A 17,860-nucleotide genomic window follows, 5' to 3' on the forward strand; every position below is an offset into this window, starting at 1 on the left:
TTATTATATATTTATATATACTTTTTTATATATGATTTCATATAATTTTAATATATATTTTATATTTAATTTATAATTTTACACAATTAATTAATAATCACTATATATATATATATATATATATATTTAAATGTTGTAATTGGTGGGTGGCAGAAGGTGCGACAAGTGGCGCCAAAAACGGTGATCTACGTGGCACTCCATTCTGTTGTCTCATCTTCTTTGGCACACAAACACATCTGCTAACCCCTTCCCCTGGCTCTGTGTTTCACTCACCGAACGGCGGCCCTTAATAACAATAATAATAATGTACCGAACCGCGGCGAAACGATTATTCTCCGCTGCAACTCATTCCTATCATGGAAATCTTCACCGCCTCCGGTTGCGCCCTCCACACTCTCAGATCTTCATACCCTATCGTTGCTTTTCTACATCCGAGGATCAACCATTTCCTATTCCACAATCTCCCGTTCATCCTGAAACCCCTCTCATACCAGATTCAGCTCCATCTTCATCGCCGTCGCCGGATGAGGATCCCAGAACCAGAGGAGACAAGTACCAGGACGAAAAATCTCGCGTGCTCCATGCCTCCCTTACTCACGTTGTTCGTACTCTCTCTTCCTTCTTTCATTTTATTAATTCATGTATGTTGCGAATTAATTGAGTGAGAAATTGCGGTGTTTCTAATTTTGCAGATAAAGTTGGGATGGACTGAAGCTGCGCTGATTGCAGGAGCAAAGGATGTTGGACTCTCCCCTTCCATTGTTGGTTCTTTGCCGAGGAAGGAAGCTGCTCTGGTTGAGGTAGGTATCTCCATTATTTACTATTTCATAACCATGATTACATTAATCGTTACTGTTAAATGTTGTCACGATTGGTTGCTTGAAATTGCTTCACACCTTAAATTCGAAACAGGATTGTGCTTAGATAATACTGTTTTTAAGCTGCTTCACAATATTTTTAATTATAATGATGCACCATGTTACCATCTCATTTTACGAAAAGTAAAGGATGAACTGGAATCTTTTATGAACATAATGGAATACATGCATCTCCTAAACAAAAATCCGGTGATAGCATATCCTTGTAAGATCTAAGATATGACCTTTGGCTAGCTTCAATTTCAGGAGTTGTCAATGGTATGTATTAGTATATATTTTCAATGCATGATTTCCTGTCTTTCAGACTATCAGTATAATCAGTCCAATGGGTTGCCATAATTTTGGAAGGCTTCATGCGACTCTCTTCGTGCAAATTGTTAGTTATGACTAATTTTTTGTCTTAAAAAATTTTCCCGTGCCAGTTTTTCATGGATGACTGCTTACAAAAGCTTATCGATAGAATTGACTCTGATGAGAGTTTGAAAACCTTGACACCAAGTGAATGTATCTCTAAGCTTATCAGAATTCGTCTAGAAATGCAGGCGCCATATATATCAACATGGCCTCAAGCTCTTAGTATCCAGGTCTGCCAATGTACTTAAACAAACTTTGTATCTGGATTGTAGAGATTAAAGATTTCCTAATTTTCTAATACCGATTTCATTACAGGCACAACCAGTGAATGTTCCAACTAGTTTTAAGCAGAGGGCAATGCTCGTGGATGAGATTTGGCATGCTGCAGGTGACACTGCTTCTGATATTGATTGGTATGCCAAGCGCACTGTCCTAGCAGGAATATACTCAACAACCGAGATTTATATGCTGACAGATACCTCTCCTGGTTTATTTTTCTGTCCCTTCTTTCTGAGCATACAAGTTTTCTCGTATTTTTTGTTTGATTTAAACTTTCCATCCATTATTTGGTGTTTTTTTGTGCTTTTCTATTTATGGTAATCACTCTGTCGACTGTTGTGGAGCCTGGTTCAATGATGCTATGACATCTTTCATCGATTATTCAGTTCCATTTGATTTCCCCCCTTCTCTCCTTCTCTCTTTCTTTTTTAGTATGTGAATAGACCAAAAATATTAACTGGGTTCAAATGTCCGTTCTCTCAAACTCCTTATTTTCTTCTTGAACTGAGCCTGTCATAGTAGCCAATTTTCTCATGGCAACCAAGTTGAGTAGTAATTTGATAAAGTATGTAATCAGGGGGAAAACAATGGAATTTATTCTTTTATGCCCCACCCCACCCCACCCCACCCCACTCCATTAATATAGTATCTTATATTGAATAAAGTCCAATTTGGATGGATAACTAGCTGTTTGTGGCTCTGATGTGGTGGAGTTGTAACACGTGAGGACATTTCTTAATGCATCTTTCGTTTGTTTCTTGTTAGACTTCCGCGATACATGGACCTTCCTGGATGCTCGAGTGAAAGATGCTTTCGATCTAAAGAAAACCATTCAAGAGGTAATTCTGAATCTGTCCTTCGAGTTTTGGAATTTGAGTTATTTACCATCATGCTTGGTGCATTCCGGACTTGAGTCAGTGATACTTTATTTTCTCAGGCACAGCATTTGGCAGAAGCGGTGAGCGCGGGACTCGGGAACACATTTCAAGGGTTTGTGGGGAAAGTTCTTCGTAGATAATATTCCACTCCACGGTCATATCATGTTTCTCTTGAACAATGAAACCATGATTATCACTTGTAGGAGATGCTATATTTACTAGTACTTATGGTTTGGATAAGTTCACATTTGTTCTGTGTTGGGCACTTCATTCGGTCAGCGCTCGAGTGCCTTAAGCTAACACAATAATTTCACTCTTGTAAATAATCCCATTTTGGTTTTATGGCGCAAGGGACACATTTTTTAATGAGTTTCTTTTGGACTCTACAACTGTATTGATTTAGTGTTAATTTTTATGTTGTAACCTTCCGTATTATTAAGGGATGTGCTTGCAAATAATTTGGTTCTCACTTTGTGCAGTTATGCTACATAATAATTTTACGCTTGCTATCCATTTTGGTTTGATTGGTTATGTTCCTGTCTAGTAATCTGAGTCGAGGTATAACTCCTTCTTCAGAATTACTTAGTGAGTCTGATATTGTGGAGCTGTTATTGAGTGGGTGATAACTGTTCTTTAGTGCTCTTTTTCAGAGAGATTTGCGGAGAGATTCCTATGTCTATTTGGGTTGGCACGTAGTTGTTTGATTTAATAGGATAAGTCTGTTAAGAAATCAAAATACGTACTCTCCACGTACTCCTGAAATATCACGTGTTTATTTAGTTTTAATTATATTCCGATTTATAGTTTTATCTGAGTCGAATTATAGCCAACGGACGTAACATGTTATATAGGAAATTATTGATTCAAACTTTTATTTCGTACTTGACAATGCTACTTTCCGCAAAATTTGACGAAATAATATTAAATAGCAAACGGTAAAATACTAGATAGTCATTACCTTGGTGTTTTATTAATCGAGATTCGAGAGGCCGAAATGAAGGAAGTAGAGTGTAGAGACATTGTTTATCTAGGTGTAAACTCTTTATTGCTTTCATTACGTGTCTAACCAGTAGTGTGCATATGAATATAAAAATAAAAATAAGTGGGTAGGTGTGGACTGGAGACGGTAGACAGTTCAATTGGTTTATAGTCCAAGATATAATCTCAACCTTTTGATCTTAGTCTCAGGCAAGGACTTAAGACAGCTTAGCGAGTAGCGCAGGCCGCAGGGCAGTGATAATTAAAGCAAAGAAGCAAGCATGTCACTGAAGGCATCCCAGGTGGCAACGAAGCTGAATCTGCAGCCCCACCCTGAAGGTGGCTTCTACGCCGAGACATTCCGCGACGGATCCGTTCAACTCTCCAAGTCTCAGCTTCCACCCCAATGTAAGTATTTCATGACCTTTTACAATTCCACTCTGATTCAGATTTTGAAATTGAATTTGCTGTAACAGACAAAGTTGATCGCCCGGTATCAACCTCCATATACTTTCTGCTTCCATCTGGCAGCGTGTCTCGCCTGCACCGCATACCCTGTGCGGAAACCTGGCACCACTACATCGGTGACCCCATAACAGTAGTTGAACTGAATGAGAAGGATGCAAGTGTCAAATTCACCCAGCTGGGATCCAACCTAAATGAGAATGAGGTGCCGCAGTATACTGTTCCTCCCAACGTGTGGTTTGGTTCATTCCCCACCGGGGATTTCAACGCGTCTCCGGAAGGCTCGTCGTTCGTCAGAGGCGAAGCAAAGGACTCTGAGAGGCACTACTCTCTGGTAGGGTGCACGTGTGCACCCGCGTTTCAGTTCCAGGACTTTGAGCTTGCTAAGCGCTCTGACCTTGTCTCTCGCTTTCCCCAGCTGGACCAACTCATCACTGCACTCACTTTTCCCGAGTGATTACTCATTCCACCTTCTATTTAAATAAATAAATGAGTGTTTTCCAGCTTTGTATTCAACTGAAGAATCTCTACTCTTTAATAATAAATTTAGAAACGCTTCCTTCCTTGTATGGTTGCACTTTCTAATGAATGTTGTCTTTTGATGCCTCATGGCTCTGCTCTCAAGTATTCGACTCAATTCACAAACTAAGAGAAAAAAAAAAATGAAGACTTAAAACCACTTTGTGAAACTCGTTATTACTTATCATTTATCAACCATCGCAAGCACTCAGTATCAATCAAATACAAAACGATGAAGGCAAAGAAGAAGGACACATTTGACTGGAAAATGACTCTTTCGTATATTCATATTCTATTTTTGCTAAGAGTGTACAATTAACTTTCTATTGCCTGTGTAATATACGGATATACATTGCCAGAACAACTGAAACTATACTATACAAAGAGAAATTTTCTGTGCAATAAAATACAAGAACCATCATACAACAAAATTGGGATTTCATCAGCCATCGTTTCCGGAACAGCATATCTCTGAACAACATGTGAGGCAGCCGAAGCATCCTAGACCAATGCAAAGCTGAGTCAATGCAGTTGCAAACTGGTTGTTCATCCGCGAACAGCAATCGATGCAGCACATGCAACAGCAGTAACTGCACATCCTGCTACAGCAATTTGAGGCCGCCTTAAATATTTCAGCCACTTCAGGTACCTTGGATACATCTCCTGGAGGAGTATTTTCAGCCGTTGCTTTCAAGTTGCCAAAGCCAACACCTAAATGTGGGAGTAAAATCATCCTCTGCTCTTGGACGTTTTCCTCATACTGGGGCTGGCTCTTTTTCGATGCCTGTTTCCAATGAATCAAAGAGATATGATTACAGAAGACTGAATGACTTTATTCGTCTAAAGATATTTTACCGGTATTAGTCAAAAACCAAACAAGGGTTGTTCCAGGATTCAGTGGAAGAAAATAGATTTTCAAAACACCAATGTTTTTCTACAGAATTTGAAAATGAAAGAGACAAAATCCACAATATTCATTACACGTACTTCTTTCTTCCCAGATTCCTTGACTTTCTTTAGATGATCACTCTCAAGTATTACCATACGTGTGTACTGAGACATAAAGCCAGTCTGCAGGCTCAGTTTTGCGACCTGCCAATTAAAGGATTGGAGTGAGAAATATAAAACTGAATGTCCCATGCACCAAGTAGATTGATAGATTACAAAGTACCTTCTGTTCTAATTGTTTATTTTCTGAAAGCCATGCTTGAGCGGTTAGAAGCTCTATTTGATCTCTTGCAGAAACCTGTTTAAGAGAAGAAACGAGGAATTGAAAGAAAAACAGTAGTAACAGAAAGGAGACAGAATGGTAAATATATGCGCATTATTTAAAAAGCAGCATCCAACTAAAGATCCAAAGACGATGAATGCAAGAAAAGATGAACTGATGACAAGAGTATGATGATGGACACACCACAGAAATATAAAGTAGGGAAACAAGACCGTGGTTCTTTGTGAACACGCAGAAAAACACAATAAAGACAGGTTATAAGAGGAATCCCTTCTAAATGGTTAAAACTTGAAGCAACTACTAGTTATATTGTTTCATAAGCAAACAGATTCTTCAAAGTCAAAAAAACTTCACATAGAACCAATAAATAGCTCTCCAAGCACCCTCTACAAATTTGGCATCTCCTGTCCAGAAATTGTATGTATAATTTTAAAAATAAGTATACATAGTGATAGAACACTTTACCCTCTGTAAAGGTATGTCCTTAGCTGTTTCTATCTTCATATCTACAGTAAAATTACTGAGATCAGCCAAGATACCTTTGACTTTGACAGTTTCGGGGAAACTTCCCTTGTACCTTCCAGATATAGTCAACGGACCCCCTGATGAAAGATCTGGAATATGAGAGGGGTGTACCTATCACAAACATTGCAGATAACTCCATAAGAAAGAGGCATAAACTCTTTGGACAAACATTCTACTTATATAATAGTATGTGTAACATTAAATAAGGGTATGAGGAGTATAATAAATGTCATTATTTTCAGGACAGGCCATTATAAAGAGGTTCATCCACAGCATACTTTTTTCCAATTCAATCTAGCGAGGTACCAAAAGTTTTTACCTCAAACTCATCAAGATCATCAAATATGTCTATTGTGATATTTGCTAGAACAAGAGATGAAGCTTTGTCAAACAATGCCAGCATTTGAGGCTCAACCAAATCTAGCAATCCAAAAAAAGAGGGCAGCTGTCAAATTAGATATAAATGCAGAAAGAAAAGAAATTCATACAAAGTAATCTAAGAAAATTTTCCTGTTTAATGCCTAAAGGAAGAGTTCCTACATAAATACCAAAATGCCAAACCAAAATTTCATACCAACAATGTCAATTCAGAACTTACCTACATCAAAAGCTGCATCATAGTGTCCCCTACTAATCACAGCTAGCATCCTCAAGAAATAATGGTTGCAAAATGAACCTGGGGTTGAATAAGGTGTTATATAACATACAATGAAGAATAAAAAGAACTTAAGACGATTTAACCCTTTTTTTTTTGGGACAAAAAGAATGTCATAGCCTAACAGATTATTTCAACTGGAAAGATCTGAAAGGTTCAAGGCCTAGAAACTGAGACCTATTCCAAAAGTGTAAATTCGGGGGCATATTGACTCTCCATCTGCCATATGATTTTTTACCATAGAACAAATTTGTCTCTCATCTTCAGCAGTTCCATCTGTAACTAGGAAAACTATTGGAACTGAACCTTGAGCACTGGATAGCATCTCTATTGCCTGAAATGAAGAAAATAATAATTGATTTGATGTTCAATAGATTCAGTACGTAATAACAGTTCAATAATATTCACATAGAAATGGTATTGAATATTTCAATGTACCGTGTTTAAGGGATGTGAAATATTTGTACCACCGCCAGCCACAAAATTCACATTAATCCACTCAATGGCCCTTTCAACAGTATCCTTGGAAGCCAATTCCATTGTTTTCGAAAATAGACGACTCTCTGCATTGAAGGCGATAATATTAAATGAATCATCGGGATTAAGCTTAGAGAGTGCTGCAGATAAGGCACTCTTTGTGTCTTCAATTAGTTTTCCCTGCATGCTTCCGCTGATGTCGATAACAAATATTATATCCTTTCTGAATACCTACAAATAGAGTAGGACCAGAAGTGAGAAGAAAAAGAAAATTTAATAGTTATATATAAAATAAGATAATATATACACCTATGAAGATTGCAGATATTACACAAACCTTGTCACGCTTTATATCTCCTGGAGAAAGGTATATGTAGAACATCTGTCTCTGATCAAAATCATGCATAGATGCACCTTCCAAAAGGATGGCTCCATTTATATAATTCGTCGGGACCTAAATAGACATAGCTATTCCAATAAGATAACCTTTCAACAGCTGAAATTACAATTTATTAAAAAAGAATTGATCGAGTCTTACAGCATATGAAAATCTAAAATCAGTTTTCGACCACGAGAGAACTTCGGTATCATATAAGAAACCCATACTCCCAGCATGCCGCTTCATTGCCTATAACAAGTCAGGTTCAAATGGTTCATTCATCATACAATTTGTAAACTTTCAAATGTTCAACTATGATCGTACCAAACACACACACAAACAAATATGCACCTTTAGTTGATGGCTCATTGTCCTGCAAAGAATCTCACTTCCAGGAAGAGCATTTACATTGACTTGTATCTTCTCTTTCTTGGATAATCTCTTCCCAGCAGGGTTGACAAAATCAGGAAAGGTATACGGCAAATCCAAACAGTACTCACCCTCGGCGTAGACCAATTTCTGAGACCAACTAATTTTAATAGATAAATTGGTACCCCCATCAATCTGTAACAACCACAGAAACAGAAGGCCACAGTTACTAACAAGTAAACAGCATCAGAATAAAACTAGTTTTGGAAGGAGAGCAAGCATTTGATTCACCTTTGGTATAGTCAAAGTAAATATATTAGAGTTGACAAAGCCTCCATTTTGAAGGGAAGTGCCACTCTCATTTTTCTTGGTGTCATCATCCATAACAACCAGCCGAGTTGAATATGATTTCCTTGGAACCTCAACCTCAACACCTAGAATTGAACCCTGTTAGCCAAATGACGTTAGAAACACTTAATAATCATCCAAATGAATAAAAAAATAGAGTGATCAGAAAGAAGAAGAGAAAAGAGGAATTCACCCGGGAACCCATGGGAACAGCGAGACGGCAATCACAGCTTCGGCTTCCCATGATGCAATGGACACGCCATACGCCGGTCACCGTGACGAACGCGGTGTCGAGGTGGCAATCGACCTCCGCGGCGATGGCGTTCATCTGAAGCGGAATGAGCGCCGGCGGGTCGCAGCGTCCGTGAACGTGCGGCTGGTAGCTCGGAATGTCCGGGTTGTCAACGATCCCCGGGTCTTGAATGACGGCGTAAACCATGGGCCCCGAAGGAAGGAGCGCCCTGGCTGACTTGGCCATCGGCACCACCGGATTGGGCGGTGCCACGGCCCTGTCCTTGCCGAAGTATATTCGCTTGGAGAGCTTGATCCCATCATCAACGGCTCTGGCAAAATCCTCCGCCATTAGAGTTTTCGTGTGTGAGAAACGAATAAAGCTTGAAGAAGAATTACGAAAAGGGTGAAGAAGAGTTTGGAAGAAGAAAAGGGAGCAGAATATCTTTGCAAAAATAAAAGGAGGGTAATAACGTTCTGCTGTTATGGTGTAGTAGTGCTGTGCTGTGGTGGGGCCCTCCCCTATTCCCTATTCCCTAATCCCTATGCTCTTCTAAACTACACACCTTCTGTTTTTCCGTTATGTGGTCCGTTGGACCGTTCCTCTTCTGCCACGTGTTCCTCTTCCATGTCGGCAATTGTGTGTTGTGTGTTCACTCCATTAAAACTGCATAACTATAAGTTGATCAATTAGTTGAAAAAACAAGTAAAAAAAAAAGGATATTGTTGTTAAAACGACTTTTGCAATTGAATTTAATTCATGACTTTGCATAATTGACACATTGATTTGATATATTACTATAGTTTACGCGATTTCATTATGATATTAAGCATTATTAACAATAATAGATAGACCAGCGGGGACGTTGATCGCTACTATTAAATTTTGATATGTGAGGGTCCTGTCCATGTGATGCTTAACTTGATTAATAAATACACTCCAATTGTCTATATTTCCCATACTTGACCGTTGAGAAATTCATGAATTGTTTGTTTCTTACTGGTCTCACAGATTTGCGCACCACACTCCCTACATGCCTACATTTATGAGACTGCGTATTTCGCTTTCTGTGCTTTTTTCCCTTGGATAACATACATCAAAGGTGACATCTATTTTGCCATTATTAACACACTTATTTTTGAGAGATCCAAGTGTCCATTGCTTCGTGCATTTTCTGATTTGAAAACTTCTGATAATCAAACTACTATTTAGTATTTTTTTTTTTTAAATTCAAACGCGTCAATGGATATGCAGAACTTGATAAAAAAGAAGTATTCAACAAAAGGAGGGACCCCACATATAATACTCAATCCCGCCTGGGAGAGATACATTACATTCAATAATAACATATCATCATATTGTTGTGTAATAGGGTTGAAAATTGAAACCCCTTTAAGGTTTGACAAATCTGAAATCTAAGACTAAAAGACCACACTATTCCTTTCCACTAAATAAATGAAAAAGAGCAACAGTATCTTCCTATCCTACTGACCAGAACCTCTGCTGCTACTGCTACTGCTACACCACACAATAGCAACTCACGTTCCGCCAACATTCTTCAAGAGCTCCTATACTGCACCTTTGTCATCGGCCTTTCTGCTGAGGACTCCAAGGGGCCATGCCAACTAGTGCTTAATTTATATTCTAGTGTCTCTGAGCTTTTCGGCTTCAAATATCTCATAATATTACCTCAAGAGTTGGATACATTGTAACCCCATGACAACATCCTCTGCAAAACTATGGTATTCGAAGTTAAGTGACCCATTCCAACTCGAGGAATGGTGGTAATGTTTTTTAAGGCCAACCAAATACTCTCCAATTGTTGTGGTCAACAAACTAGATCTGTGCAAAGATTAGTTCATTCCATGTATCAGGAACACCCGGCAAACACCAGTGTAAGCAATCTTGCACGCCCGGCTGTGCTGTCAGGCTGTACCGTGATATATGAGCCTCGTCCCTAAGCTGAGAAAGAGCTGTTATGTCCAAGAGCTTCACTCCTGTTCCTTTCACTGCACTTGCAGCACTTTGATCAGTAGACTCTTCACCCAATATTTCCTTTCCTATTGACATTGGTCTGGTATTGTCACAACTGCCTCCAGTGTTCCACTCCCCACCAAAAAAATGCCTAGGAGAAATGGACCGATAAAAGGCCTTCAGACCAGGGTACTTTGGGAGCTGTGAATTCACCCAACTAACAATGCTGTGAATTGTAAGATTCTTGGCAACCCATATCACTGCTATTTTCCTATTGGTATTTGGCTTACCCCCAACATGCATTACCCATTTGTTAGCATTGAGCTTTCCTCGATTCCAGTGGTGACCTGTGTTGAGAACCAGTACATCAAACCTGTGAAGGTACTGGCGCAAAAATGCCGGTGGCCGATCCAGGTGCATTGCATACTCTGTTTCTGGGTTGTTTATGTCAATTGGTTCAATATCACAGAGACTTGCTGACCAGTAGTAGAGAATGGTAGTATTGGTGCTTGGGAAACGGTATGCCCATCCACTAGGGCGGGAATTTCCCTCTGTTAGAACCAATCCATACTCCGCACCCACATCTTGTACATCAGGGGCCTCCTTACCACCAGTGATCATGCACATTAAAGACTGGAACTGCTGCCGGCCCAATGAGTCTCCAACAAATGCTAGAGTTTTGCTTTGCATCCTGAATGCACAAAAGCTTATTATCAATTAGTGATGCATTTGTTGGCCTTTTTACTGTTGAACTTGAACTTAAATAGACAACTAAGAAGAAAGAAATGTAGATGTGAAAATTAGGGGAAATTTGTTCCTCTATATATCAAAAGCTGCCTTAAAGAGTAAAGGCATCTCAAAAAGCAATAGTCACATGTGACCACAAAAAATAATTTGAGGGAATCATTCAATAATATGCTAACACATGCCCCAACCAAAGCTGACCTATCCTCTTTCAGGTCCATTGAGAAGCATCCTATTCCTCAATCCTTTTGGAATAAGTGAGTTACAGGCAAAAGAAACAAAAGCTCACAATTTTGAGAATCAAATCCCTGAGGGTAGACTCACGATTACATAAGCATAGAATTTATATATTCAAATACAATCGAGAGAAATAGAGAATACCTTGTCAAAAATTTAGAACCTTCAAATTCCTCCATTTGACAATCATTTGGCTGCCATCTGAGCTTCTCATAAGTAAAATCAGTACGTTGCATCATGCGGCATGCCCACATCGCTGACAGCCACTGTTTGCAATGAAATCCAGAATACAAAGGCCGCTTGTCATCTAGAACCCATTTTCCTTTTGCGTAGTTACAGACTGCAGAAAAAGTTGGGGAGGGAACATCCATTAGTTAACAGTGCTTATAAATAAATAACCCATCATTCCAATAAATGTGCAGGGAAACACCCTCCTGAACAAGATAATGATCTGATAAATCTTTTAATGAATGAAGAAACCAACAGATGCAATAATATCGGAAGAAAAACGTACAACATAAGTCAGCATGTCTAATATGAGAATTTTCTTATCCAAATATTAGTCTAAAGTATGTTTTTCTGTTTGCTAATTACACGTTTAAAATAGTGGCCAAGGGCTATCAAGATAATAGTCTACCTGTAACAAATGGAAAGAGTACAAAGAAACAGACAAATTCTAACTTGAACTAATTATAAAAGAATTGAAGTGTTTGAATGTATTGTGTTATGAAATGTACAGGGAATCAGCCTCTTTATAGAGGAATTACAGAAATAGAAATAAGTAGAAGAGAGGAAAGAAAGGAAAAATACTAGCCTAAAATAAAGGAAAGATTTCTAATCATAAAATCCCTAAAATTAAGCTAAACCTAAAAAGGAAAAGATTTATAATTAATTCTATTTACATAAAAGATTCAAGAAAGGAATTAGGAATTTGATTTTGATTTGATCTAGTCAACACTCCCCCTCAAGCTGGCTTGAAGATATCATTCATTGACAGCTTGCTTATTATGCTATCAAGAGTCTTCTTGGGTAATCCTTTAGTTAGAACATCTGCTAATTGTTCCGTAGTTGGAACATAGGAGATGCAAATCTGTCCTCTCTCAATCTTTTCCCTGATAAAATGCTTGTCAACTTCAACATGTTTAGTTCTATCATGTAACACTGGATTATGAGAAATGGAAATTGCAGATTTGTTGTCACAATACAACCTCATTGGTGGAGAAATAGAAACTTTTAGTTCTTGTAGGATTTTCTCTACCCATAGTGCTTCACATATTCCATGAGCCACTGCTCTAAACTCAGCTTCTGCACTACTTCGTGCCACAACACTCTGTTTTTTACTCCTCCAACTAACCAGGTTTTCGCCAACAAAAGTACAATACCCAGATGTTGACATTCTATCCATGACATTCCCAGCCCAATCTGCATCTGTATAAGCTTCTACTTGAAGATGTCCATGCTTTTTATAGAGTAATCCTTTCCCAGGCGACCCTTTCAAGTACCTTAAGATTCTAAAGACAGCATCCATGTGTTCTTGACCAGGTGAATGCATAAACTGGCTTACCATGCTCACAGCAAAGGCTATATCCGGGCGTGTATGGGATAAATAGATTAGCCTCCCTACCAACCGCTGATATCTCCATTTGTCCATTACATTTTCTGGTTCAGCTGGCTTCAATTTTAAGTTGGGCTCTATAGGTGTTTCAGCAGCTTTACAACCAAGTAATCCCGTCTCTTTTAAAAGATCTAGGATGTACTTTCGTTGGTTCATAAAAATGCCTTCCTTAGACCTTGCAAATTCAATTCCAAGGAAGTATTTTAATGAGCCAAGTTCTTTGATTTCAAATGTTGTGGCAAGCTTCTCCTTCTGGTCTTTTAGCTCCAAAAAATTATCACCTATCAGAATAATGTCATCCACATATATAATTAAGATGGCAGTTTTATTAGCTGCTGAATGCTTATAGAAAAGTGTATGGTCAGCTTGGCTTTGAGTATAACCAAGTCCCTTCACCACCATTCCAAGTCGTTCAAACCAAGCTCTTGGGGATTGTTTCAATCCATAGAGAGATTTCTTTAGTTTGCACACTTTGATCTACAATCTCCCAAGTTTCATTTTTCTTGAGTGCATGCCACTCTTCCATCACTGCTAATTTCCAGTTGGGATCATCTAGTGCTTCCTCTATATTCCTAGGCTCAAACAGATTTGTAATTTTAGAAGTAAAAGCTCGATGTTTTTGAGAGAGATTTTGGTAAGAGACATAATTGGAAATAGGATGGTTGGTGCTGTTTTTGAGTACTTTTTTGGTGCAGGTTCTGGTTTCTTTCCTAAGGGCTATTGGCAAATTATTATTAGAAGTGACAATTTCAGATTTACCTGGAAGTTCCTGAAGTACTATAGTTGGGCCGTCTTCCGGGTTTTCAGATTGGATTGGTACAGAGATGATGGGCTGTTCTCTAGTCTTCTTGGGATATTTCCGAACATAACACCAAAGCTCCTTTTCTTGTGGTATTTCTTTTCCTGTTTGGATTCCAACTAATTCTGGCACAATTTCAGAATTGGTTTTCACATCTTGTTTTGCAATTGTTTCAGAATTTACTTGATTAGTGGAAGTTGTATCCTCAATATGTAAGATAGGAGTGGGTAAAGGTTCATGCAAAAAATTTTCTTCCCTTAGACTCTCCCTCTGAAGAGAATTCTTTTGAAAAAAGGTTTCATGTTCCAAAAAAATAACATCCATACTTACATGAAATTTCTTGGTGTGTGGATTGAAACATTTATAACCCTTTTGACTTGGGGAATAGCCAATAAAAATGCATTTTTCTGCCCTTGGATCAAGTTTACTTCGATATGAAGGTGTATGTAAAAACACAGTGCAACCAAATACTTTTAAAGGTAAGTCAGAATGCAACCTACATGCTGGAAAATTCTTTTTGAAAGTATCCAACGGTGTGCAGTAATTTAACACACGTGTGGGCATTCGATTTATGAGATAGGCTGCTGTTAGAACAGCATCTCCCCATAAATACTTTGGAACATTACCCTCAAACATAATGGCACGTGCTACTTCAAGAAGGTATTTATTCTTCCTTTCAGCAATGCCCTTTTGTTGGGGTGTATTGGGGCATGTAGATTGATGTTGAATACCTTTCTTTTGAAGAAATTCACCAAGATTTTTATTAAAGTATTTAGTGCCATTATCACTTCTTAATATTGAAATTTTTGTGTCAAATTGTGTTTCTACCATTGTTGAAAAATACTGAAAAATTTTAGAAACCTCAGATTTTTCATGCATGAGATAGATCCAACATAGTCGTGTGTGGTCATCGATAAAAGTTACAAACCATTTTTTTCCAAATTGAGTTGTTATTTTTGATGGACCCCATACATCACTATGAATCAAGTGGAAATGTTTAGATGCATGATAAGGTTGAGAGTAATAAGGAACTCTATGGCTTTTTGAACGAATACAACTTTCACATTTTAAGTAAGGAAGAATCAATATTTTTAAACAAACTTGAAAACAAATGTTTGAGATATGGAAAACTAGGGTGTCCTAGTCTATTGTGCCAGAGAATTATTTGGTCCTTTATAGGCATAGAACTTATACCACTAAATCCTTGAGCTATTTTATCCTCCGAAATATCCTCAAAGTGATAAAGCCCATCCATCATCTTAGCACTGCCAATCATCTTCCCCGAAGTCCGGTCCTGAAAAATACCATAAGTGTCAAAGAATGTCACAGCACAATTGGAATCCTTGCAGATCTTACTAATAGAGAGAAGATTACAAGAAAGTTTTGGTACATGTAGGACATTTCTTAGGTCAATGTTTTTGGACAGTTTAATTGTACCTTTTCCAGCAATAGATGAAAAACTACCATCAGCAACTCTAATTTTTTCATTTTCAAAGCAAGGAGAATAAGTTTTAAATAAAGGGGAGAGGCTGGTCATATGGTCAGATGCACCTGAATCGACAATCCATGGTGCATTCAAGTTTGAGGTGCAGTTAAGGGACATAGGAATACTAAAATTACCTGTTTGAGCCAAAGAACCACTAGGAGTACTAGATACAGAACTGGAATTTAACAGCCTTATGAGCTGCTCAACCTGTTCCTTACTCAATGATGATTTTTCAGCCTCATGAGCAGTTGGGGTAGAGCGTATTTTGGGACCAGGTTTGCTGCCTTTAAGATGTGCTGGTTTTCCATGAATCTTCCAGCAGGTTTCTCGAGTGTGACGAGGTTTATTGCAGTGGTCACACCAAAGATTGGAGGGGTGCTTCTGATTTGATGAACTTTTAAGTGCAGCAGGTTCCACTAAAAGTGCATTAGACTCCAAAGAGATCTGTTCAGTCTTGCATTTTCCCATCATCACAGCTCTACGAGTTTCCTCTCTTCTAACTTCAGCAAATACTTCTCCAATTGAGGGTAGGATTGCTCTTCCAATAATTCTGCCACGAACTTCATCTAGCTCCACATTGAGGCCTGCAAGAAACTGGAATATCCTCCCTTCTTCCACTGTTTGTTGGTGGTGTTTGGCATCAGCGGCTAAATTCCACTTGTAGTTATTGAAGTGGTCAAGATCCTGCCACACCCGCTTCAATGTGTGGAAATATTTGGTGACATTGTCACTCCCTTGTTGAATTTCTCTAGCTTTTAGAGTAAGTTCATAAATCTGGGATTTATTCCCAAGATCAGAGTACATCTCCTTGACACTATCCCACAATTCTTTGGCTGTGGTATAGTACATGTAGTTACTGCTGATATCCTCCTCCATTGAGTTCACCAGCCATGTCATCACCATGGAATTTTCGGTATCCCACACATGATATTGTGGGTCAGTGATGTTAGGCTGGCTTCGCTCACCAGTGAGATATCCAATCTTCCCTCTTCCACGGATATACATCTGAACTGATTGAGACCACCTAAGGTAATTTGACCCATTGAGTCGAAATGTAGTGATCTGAACTGAATGGGAGTCACCACTAACTAGTACCCGTTGCTCAGATTTTAAATCTGATGGAGTATGAGTGGTATTCTCCTTCTGTTCAGGATTAATGACTGAGGAACTGTCAGCCATAGCTATAAATCAGAGGCACAGTGCAGAGATCCTGCTCTGATACCAAATTGAAGTGTTTGAATGTATTGTGTTATGAAATGTACAGGGAATCAGCCTCTTTATAGAGGAATTACAGAAATAGAAATAACTAGAAGAGAGGAAAGAAAGGAAAAATACTAGCCTAAAATAAAGGAAAGATTTCTAATCATAAAATCCCTAAAATTAAGCTAAACCTAAAAAGAAAAAGATTTATAATTAATTCTATTTACATAAAAGATTCAAGAAAGGAATTAGGAATTTGATTTTGATTTGATCTAGTCAACAAAAAGGTTTCTTAAAAATACACCAAAAGAAAAGGTAAATATAGGAGGTATCCTTCAATAGAAAGCTTATTATTAGAAAACATCATGACAATTGGGAACCAATTTAAATTTACAATAATGTATCGAGCTTTCTCGAAAAACAATAAGGACTGCACAAGGATCCCCCATTACGCAGAATCAGGTAAGCCGACACCTGAAGGATGTAATATATCCAACCTAACCTTATGCGAATGTCAGTGGTTGATTCTATGGCTTAAATCCATGATCTTGAGATCACACAAAGACAACTAAATCCTTGTTCCTAGCATAACTTCTTCGTTTAGAAACAATAAAGAAAAATGTTTCTGATAAAAAAAATCTATAGAACATGCTGACAAGTGTGTGTGTGTGTGTGTTTGTGTGATTCACCCATCAAAACATTCCCAAGCAACTAAACTTTTCACTAGAGTTAATAGAAATAAGTATGAATGAAGAGTAGTCAGCACCTTTACTTTCTGTAGCCTTATTTGAATTCTTGTCTTCTCCACTAATTAAAGAGCTTCTTTGTGGATCTTCGTTTGCTGGATGTTTTATATTTTCTTCTTGTTTTGAAGTTCTCTCCGCCTGTGCTTCATTCCTTTCAGTCTTATGCGCTGTTGGATTCGGAAAAGTTTGTATAGCATGATTTTTCCCAGCTTCCGAAATTCTGTCATGTTCTACTTCTTCATCTGACACATTGGAAGACTGATTTGCTTCATTTGACACACTGGAAGGATGTTTTACTACATCTGACACTCTTGAAGGATGTTTTACTACATCTGACACACTTGAAGGATGTTTTTCTTCATCTGATACATACGAAGGATGTTTTACTTCATCTGGCACACTTGAAAGAATTTCTACACCATCACATAAAAGACATGTTAAGCTGCAGAAGTCAAAATGAGATTCCTTTTTCTTAAAAAGATTAAAGAAGAG

At 38.2% G+C, this 17,860-nt stretch overlaps 4 protein-coding genes across 7 annotated transcripts in view; 2 read left to right on the forward strand and 2 right to left on the reverse strand.

Moving 5' to 3' along the window:
- Nucleotides 1-177: 177 nt before the first annotated feature.
- Nucleotides 178-2,858, forward strand: LOC107457974 (uncharacterized). The gene is made up of 6 exons (XM_016076179.3): nt 178-601; nt 693-800; nt 1,301-1,462; nt 1,548-1,719; nt 2,277-2,350; nt 2,449-2,858. The coding sequence occupies exons 1-6, from the start codon at nt 305-307 to the stop codon at nt 2,527-2,529; spliced, it is 894 nt and encodes a 297-aa protein (XP_015931665.1). The 5' UTR covers nt 178-304; the 3' UTR covers nt 2,530-2,858.
- A 650-nt stretch (nt 2,859-3,508) lies between these two features.
- LOC107457967 (uncharacterized) lies at nt 3,509-4,421 on the forward strand. The gene is made up of 2 exons (XM_016076170.3): nt 3,509-3,775; nt 3,844-4,421. The coding sequence occupies exons 1-2, from the start codon at nt 3,649-3,651 to the stop codon at nt 4,287-4,289; spliced, it is 573 nt and encodes a 190-aa protein (XP_015931656.1). The 5' UTR covers nt 3,509-3,648; the 3' UTR covers nt 4,290-4,421.
- A 186-nt stretch (nt 4,422-4,607) lies between these two features.
- LOC107457959 (uncharacterized) lies at nt 4,608-9,028 on the reverse strand. Its single transcript, XM_016076160.3, has 13 exons — nt 8,529-9,028; nt 8,279-8,434; nt 7,970-8,182; nt 7,778-7,867; nt 7,577-7,693; nt 7,201-7,470; nt 6,940-7,096; nt 6,706-6,783; nt 6,427-6,527; nt 6,048-6,218; nt 5,523-5,597; nt 5,339-5,443; nt 4,608-5,135 (listed from the first exon to the last, which is right to left on the reverse strand). The coding sequence occupies exons 1-13, from the start codon at nt 8,916-8,918 to the stop codon at nt 4,794-4,796; spliced, it is 2,265 nt and encodes a 754-aa protein (XP_015931646.1). The 5' UTR covers nt 8,919-9,028; the 3' UTR covers nt 4,608-4,793.
- Nucleotides 9,029-9,841: 813 nt separating this feature from the next.
- Nucleotides 9,842-17,860, reverse strand: part of LOC107457934 (protein trichome birefringence-like 16) — a 9,784-nt gene continuing 1,765 nt past the window's right edge. For 3 of the 4 annotated variants that reach the window (XM_052259272.1, XM_052259268.1, XM_052259266.1), the window contains 3 exons: nt 17,389-17,781; nt 11,667-11,862; nt 9,842-11,232 (listed from right to left, as the gene is read on the reverse strand). In XM_052259272.1, the coding sequence (XP_052115232.1) occupies nt 10,404-11,232; nt 11,667-11,862; nt 17,389-17,781 (1,418 nt within the window). In that variant the 3' untranslated portion in view covers nt 9,842-10,403. The remainder of the gene's footprint in view (nt 11,233-11,666; nt 11,863-17,388; nt 17,782-17,860) is intronic. The other variant, XM_052259274.1, reaches the window with a different exon arrangement.

This window comes from Arachis duranensis, chromosome 1 (assembly GCF_000817695.3).
Source record: "Arachis duranensis cultivar V14167 chromosome 1, aradu.V14167.gnm2.J7QH, whole genome shotgun sequence".
Classification (NCBI taxonomy): Eukaryota; Viridiplantae; Streptophyta; class Magnoliopsida; order Fabales; family Fabaceae; genus Arachis; species Arachis duranensis.